At 41.0% G+C, this 7,306-nt stretch overlaps 1 protein-coding gene across 1 annotated transcript in view; it reads left to right on the forward strand.

Annotated features, from left to right (window-relative positions):
- cdr2l (cerebellar degeneration-related protein 2-like) overlaps positions 1 to 7,306 on the forward strand; it is a 34,238-nt gene extending 26,932 nt beyond the window's left edge. Inside the window, exons 5-6 of the mRNA XM_051715639.1 lie at positions 256 to 420; positions 2,627 to 7,306. Of these exons, the coding sequence (XP_051571599.1) occupies positions 256 to 420; positions 2,627 to 3,524 (1,063 nt within the window). The 3' untranslated portion in view covers positions 3,525 to 7,306. The remainder of the gene's footprint in view (positions 1 to 255; positions 421 to 2,626) is intronic.

The following is a 7,306-nucleotide window of genomic DNA, read 5'->3' on the forward strand; positions in this document are numbered from 1 at the left end:
CTACTTAAAATTAATTTTGGAGACAAATATAAATTGTGCCTGTGTATGAATTTCTCTATAAAACAATTAATTGAAATGTATGAATTGGAGCAGATGGTGAAGGAAAAGTAGTCAAGTCTCCAGCATATATTTCTCAATATTCTCAGAATCCAACCCATTATGAGCAATGCAGAAGTACTGTACATTTCTGATATGGTTTGTTGTGGTAGGACGGATAGAAAACTAGACTGATTATATGTAAATATATTCATGCAGATTGACAAGCACTATGGAGATGCTGCAGGGTCAGGTGGATACGCTCACTGCTCGTGTGGAGGAACTGCGTACACTGGAAGAGCTCAGGGTTCGCAGAGAGAAGAAGGAGAGGAGAACGACTGTGCACTCTTTCCCCTGCCTCAAAGAACTCTGCACCGCTCCCAGGTACATCCACATTCATCATGTCTGCATTTGAGCAATGTCTTATCATAGGAAAATATCTCCTCGGGGAAACAATCTGTAACAGAGGGAACAATATTTTACCAAGCATCGACAAATAATCACCAAGAATGAAATGAAATGGCTTTGAGATTTGGAGTTCATTACTCTTAAATCCTAGTGCTTTTTTTCCTCATAATTAAAGTGACAAGTCCACTCATAGTATATTCTGAATTAATGTTTTGGATTTTCTTAAACACATTTAATGTAAATAGTCAAAAAAAAAAAAAAACCTTAAAGAATCATGGAAATTTATATTGTCGATAAAACATGTTCTAACCATGGTCAACTTGAATATTTAATCGGAATCGAAATTTATTTTTGTACGTGCAGTCTGAATACTGCACTGTATACTGTCTATTTTATTTAGTAGTAAGTCAAAAAGTAGTCATTATTCCACGATAAACATGCTACATTGTCACTTGACCTTATCACGTTGTATATGAGGGCGTTTCTTCAACTTCTGAGAAATAAAACTGTTATTTTCCATTTTCATTTCTATTGTGTATAAAAATGTCAGATTTCAAATAAGTAAAAAAAACAGATGCTAAAAATTACAGCTGAAATTACTTTGGAAATGGAAAAACAGGTTGATAGTATTTTGTGCAGAATATGCTGTATACAGTATTTTGGCAACTGTATTAGGTCATCCGGGTACACTCACTGAGCACTTTACTAGTTACACCTCTACATCTACTTATTCGTGTGATTTATCTAATCAGCCAGTCGTGTGGCAGCAGTGTAATGTATAAAATCATGCAGAACATGTCAGAAGCTTCAGTTAATGTTCACATCAACCATCAAAATGGGGAAAAAATGTGATCTCAGTGATTTGGACAGTGACATGATTGTTGGTGCCAGACGGGCTGGTTTGAGTATTTCTGTAACTGCTGATCTCCTGGGATTTTCATGCACAACAGTCTCTAGAATTTATTCAGAATGGTGCCAAAAACAAAAAACATCCAGTGAGCGGCAGTTCTGCGGTCGGAAATGCCCTGTTGATGAGAGAGGTCAACAGAGAATGGCCAGACTGGTTTGAGCTGACAGAAAGGCTATGGTAACTCAGATAACCACTCTGTACAATTGTAGTGAGAAGAATAGCATCTCAGAATGCACAACATGTCGAACCTTGAGGCGAATGGGCTACACCAGCAGAAGACCACATCGGGCACTTTATTAGGACCATAGTGTTCCTAATAAAGTGCTCAGTGAGTGTATTTGCATATTATGCATGCACAGTATACATACTACCTGTATATACAGAAATAGTAAGAGTAGAATAGTAGTATGCTAATCTGAATTTAACTTCTATATAATGATTTTTAATAATCTTTATCCGGTAATCACAAACGACTAAAGAAAGTCATTAAAATTAATTGGTGTGAAGGTGTGGGGAGACTGAAAATAATGCCAAATACACGATGCCAAAAATCATAATTTGTGATTATTTCCCTTGATATTGTAATCACGACTATTAATTTCAATGAATAGAATTTTCATTAAAATGCTTTTTCTTTTTTTAATGCCATATTATTTGTGTAGGCTAGACTTTGTTCCTTAATTACTTCATTGCTGTTGCACTGTTATAATAGGAGTGTTATAGTTTTGTCACGCCATTGCTGATAGGCTTGTGCACTTAACAGACGCATGATGTATTACAATAGACAACCACTGAAAAAAAAAGAAATCGTTTAATTCTGATGCAATGGGAGTAGATGTAAATGGAATGTTGTAAATTGAATTTTTTTATTCTTTGTGCAACCCTACTGTGCCTGCGCTTTTCCACCATCAGGCCGAATGTTTGAGCACGGAGAGGAATGGTTCCAGTAGCATTTTCTCTTAAGCCCAGTTCTGTTCAGTATGATTACAATCCATTTTTTCAGCACTGTTAGCTAACTATACTCAGGACAGCAAACTGTTTTGATGAAACCCCTTTAGTGACGTGGCGACTCACGATTGGTCACGTGTTCAGTTAGTCCATTCTTATCCTGATTTCACTGCACCACAGTGGAAAAAGAAACAATAACATTTCCAACAAGCCCGGATTGGTATGGAACGGCATGGTTCCCCAATGAAAACCATTCAGTCAGATGATGGAAAAGCGCCTATTATTGCAATCTCAAAACCTAAATGTTACATCTTCCTCCTTCAGGTATGAAGATGGTTTCATGGTGTCTTACCCAGGCAGCGGTGACCTAGAGGAATGTCAGCCAGTGGACGAAGAGAATGAACACTTGCGTGTGATGGTGACGTCTTTGCGTGCAGCTGTGGCGGCTGAACGCGGTCGGCGTGAGGCCGCTGAGCGGGAATGTGCTGCGGTGCTACAGGAGTTTGAGCGCTTGGAACAGCGCCTAATGGGGGCCGAGAATTGCCAGCGGCGTGTGTATGAGCTGGAGGCGGAGCTCCTGGAGATGCAGCTGCTACGCAAGTCTCGCGCATGCCTGCTGAGTGGTGAAGAAGGTCTTGAGCAAACACTGCTCAACAACGCTCCAGAGACAGACACGCCGGATGACGCCATTATGACGGGAATGCAGAACGGGGATGCAACTGATCCGAGCGGTCCGGCGCCTGTCCGGAAGAGCTGTAGCGATACTGCTCTGAACGCCATTTCTGCTGTTGACGCCTCAGGTAGACGTAAAGGCAGCTACGCAATTCATGCCAACGGCGTACGGAAGAGGGGTATGTCCATCCTACGGGAGGTGGACGAGCAGTACCACGCCCTTCTGGAGAAGTATGAAGAGCTGCTAGGGAAGTGTAGACGCCATGAGGAGAGTCTACGCCATGCTGAGGTGCAAACTTCACGACCTGTATCTAGGGACCCATCCATGAAGGAATGCCGGGCCATGGAGCCCCAGCAGCCACCCACTCCACCCCAGACACCCTCGACTCCAGAGGCCCTGGAGGGCATCAGCCGACAGGTGGAGGCTGTGGACAAGAGGCTGAGCCAGAACACTCCTGAGTACAAGGCCCTCTTCAAGGAGATCTTTTCTCGCTTGCAGAGGACCAAGAGCAACATAAACACCACCAAAGGAAGGAAAAGTGGAAAATAGCCCATTTGGGTCTCGAAGTTCACCCAAAAATGAAAGATCTTTCATTATTTACTACCCTTATGTTGTTCCAAACCTGCATGCTGTTAATTTTTTTTCTAGGGAACACAAACGTTTCATTTTTTTGAAGAAATGTTACTCTGCTCTTGCCAATCAACGATAGGTCATAGTGACCAAGGACTGTCATGCTCCAACAAGGACCAAAAAAATCCCATAAAAGTAATCCAGATGACTTGTGCACTACGTTGTAATTCTACTAAAATGATACGATTGATTTGTTTGGGAATATGCCTCATATGGACTACATTTAAGGTGCTTTTTTTTGTTGTTGTAGTGGAGCTTGACATACATGTTCATGTTAAATGCTGTTGTGTGGAAATGAACTGCAATAAGAATATTCATGAATTTCTCAGTTTATTTAAATGAAAAAATTATAGCATATGGGTTTGGAATGATCCAAGAGTGAGTAAATAACAGAATTTTCATTTTGGTATAACTATAACTTAAACATACCACCTGATTATTTCCCCCCGCTCATTTATGGAATGTCTTAATTTTTTGAAGATACACTCTTTAAGGTGACATAATACTCTGTAAAGTAGCAACTTCCTGTTAATCGATTGGAATAGCTGTTATTTAGTTCAGTTCAAATGTTTCCCCAAATGGTGTGTTGCCACATATCAAGAGAGAAATGTTGACTTAGTCTGTTAAGAGGAAGTTGCCTAGTGTCTAATGTGCTTCTCCAGGGTTGAACTTTTAGGAAAAAACATATACTTACTATAGGTTTTACAGTAACCATATTCACCCCAAGGATACCTGTGATGCTTATCATTGCTCATTTACATTCTCATGTTCTAATCATGTGTATTACAGTATCATGAATAATCAAAGCATTGTGTAAACACTTTTGTTCAATATTAAATGACACTTTGCTTTAAGTGTGTTTGATACATTTATTACCTTTTAATGGATGAGTTTGTTGTGATGAGAGTTCAGGATGGTTCTGCTGTAGGGTCATGTCCAGATGGTAACCCTCATTCTGCAAAAAGTCTTGTGATTCTCGTGACATTCGTACTGTTTATTTGGCGTTCCATAGCAACCCTAGTTTCAGCATCAAACTGCAAGTCCATTTAACACTTTTAAGAGCCCTTCAAAATCAATGTCACTGGAAAAATCTGTACTATAATTTCATGAAATAATTGCAATCAGGTTAAAAGTTTCAGAAAATGTTTTTCTTTGGAAAACGCAAGAAGGATATAGCTGCAGGCTAAGCTCCAAAATGAGTCTGGAGCTCCAAACCGCCACCAAAGATGCACTGATGAGCCAAAACATTATGACCACCTGCCTAATATGCTGTTGGTCCTCCACGTGCCACCAAAACTGTGCCGACCCGTCGAAGCATGGACTCTACAAGACCCCTGAAGGTGTCCTGTGATATCTGGCACCAAGACAATAACAGCAGATTGTTCAAGTCCTGTAAGTTGCAAGGTGGAGCCACCGTGGATCGGACTTGTTGGTCCAGCACATCCCACAGATGCTCAATCGGATTGAGATCTGGGGAATTTGGAGATCAGGGCAAGACCTTGAACTCTTCATCATGTTCCTCAAACCATTCTTAAACAATATGTGCAGTATGGCAGAGCGCATTATCCTGCTGAAAGAGGCCACTGCCATCAAGTAATACCATTGCCATGAAGGGGTGTACCTGGTCTGCAACAATGTTTAGGTAGGTGGCACGTGTCAAACTGATGTCCACATGAATGGCCGGACCCAGTGTTTCTCAGCAGAACATTGCCCAGAGCATCACACTACCTCCACCGGTTTGTCATCCTCCCACAGTGCATCCTGGTGCCATCACTTCCCCAGGTAAACGATGTACACATCCATCCACATGATGTAAAAGAAAACGGGACTCATCGGACCAGGTAAACTTCTTCCACTGCTCCAAGGTCCAGTTCCGACACTCGCGTGCCCATTGTAGGCGCTTTCGATGGTGGATAAGGGTCCTCATGGGCGCACTGACTAGTCTGTGGCTACGCAGCCCTATATGCAGCAGGGTGTGATGCACTGTGTGTTGTGACTTGTGACACATTCCTCCTGTAACCATCATTAAAATTTTCTGTGACGTGCAACAGAAGACCTTCTGGCAGTTCGGACTAGCACTGCCCTTGCGCATCAATGAGCCTTAGGCGCCCAACACCCTGTTGCCGGTTTATGGTTTGTCCTTCCTTGGACCCCTGTCAGTACTCACCACTGCTGACTGGGAGCACCACATGGGCCTTTCCATTTCAGAAATGCTCGGCCATAACAATTTGGCCCTTGTCAAATTCGCTCAGGTCTTTACTTCTGCCCATTTCTCCTGCATTCAACACATTGACTACGAGAACTGATTGTTCGCTCACCATCTAATCTACCCAAATCTTGACATGTGGCCTTGTTAGGAGATAATCAACATTCACTTGTGAGTGGCCATTATGTTTTGGCTCATCTGTGAATAGGGAGCCCTTTACCTAACCCTATACCTAACCTTAACCGTGAGTGGAACTGATGCCCCCTTTTGGAGTAACCCTGCACTTCTCTTATTGCTGCCTCCTTGGGATGAATCGCTTCTGTTGTACTTCTCATCTGTAAGTCGCTTTGGTAAAAGGGTCTGCTAAATGAATACATGTAAACCCCACCCTCTTTTAAAGTTTTCCGCCCCCACCGTGGATTTCCCCTCCAAGGCACTTTTGTTTGAGCATTTCAATATTCTCAAGCATAACAAATGTACAAAATTTTTTGTATCCTGTGCAGTCAGTCATGGGCAAACACGCTGGTCTGTTCTTGTGGTATTAACTATTTTATATAACCCTGCCCCTAAGTGACATATAAAACCACTATTTGTTTTGTTTTGTTTGTATTTGTCAGTCAGCACTTGGCCAACGTGCGGTCTGGTTGAACATGCTTAAGAACCTGTGTTCTTGCATTTCTGTGGTGGTACCAAACCTGGAAGTGTTATTCGGGTAAGTTGCTATAAATATATTGACTTTACCAGGCATGTGGTTGACAAAAAAGCAGGAAAATGTAACCAACAAAGTCTGCAACACCGAAAAAATATTCTTAGCCCGAACTGACAGTTAAATGCTCACTGACAATAACACTCTAGCACCACCTAGCTTTCTGAAAAAGTATAACACACACATGAGAGTTTCACAGCTGAATACATTTCCAAGGGCCTAACTTAACGGATCTTTAACCTAAAGTTTTTTTTTTTGTTTTTTTTTTTATAAATATGAAGTAAACATAAGAAAATACATCAACATTTCTCTAAATGTGCAAACTATGGATATTGTTTATTGAAGCACTGACATGAAATTCAGCTCGCATGATTGAACAGGTATGTGATTATTACATTCTGAAACAAATATGTCGCGTTTTGATGTGTACTCCTGATGCAAGTTAAGAAATTACTTTTGGTGTGGCATTGCAATATCAAAGCTGGACACCAGCAGTATGAGCGTTACAATGATAATGTAAGGATTAAATAAGAACTGTAAATGATAAATGGTGGTAGGATACATTTTTATTTGTATATACAGTACTGTGCAAAAGTCTTAGGCACATAAGATGTTTCACAAAAACATTTGTCTTAAAACGTTTATTTATATCTTCAGCTTTAGTGTGTCAATAGGAAATATACATTTTAGACTCCCAAACATTACATTTGCAAATAGAAAAGATTAGAATAGAAGAACAGGGAGCCCTGCAACAGATGTCATGGTCCCTACAAAGCCCCCCACTGAACA

This window comes from Myxocyprinus asiaticus, chromosome 14, assembly GCF_019703515.2.
Source record: "Myxocyprinus asiaticus isolate MX2 ecotype Aquarium Trade chromosome 14, UBuf_Myxa_2, whole genome shotgun sequence".
Lineage (NCBI taxonomy): Eukaryota > Metazoa > Chordata > Actinopteri > Cypriniformes > Catostomidae > Myxocyprinus > Myxocyprinus asiaticus.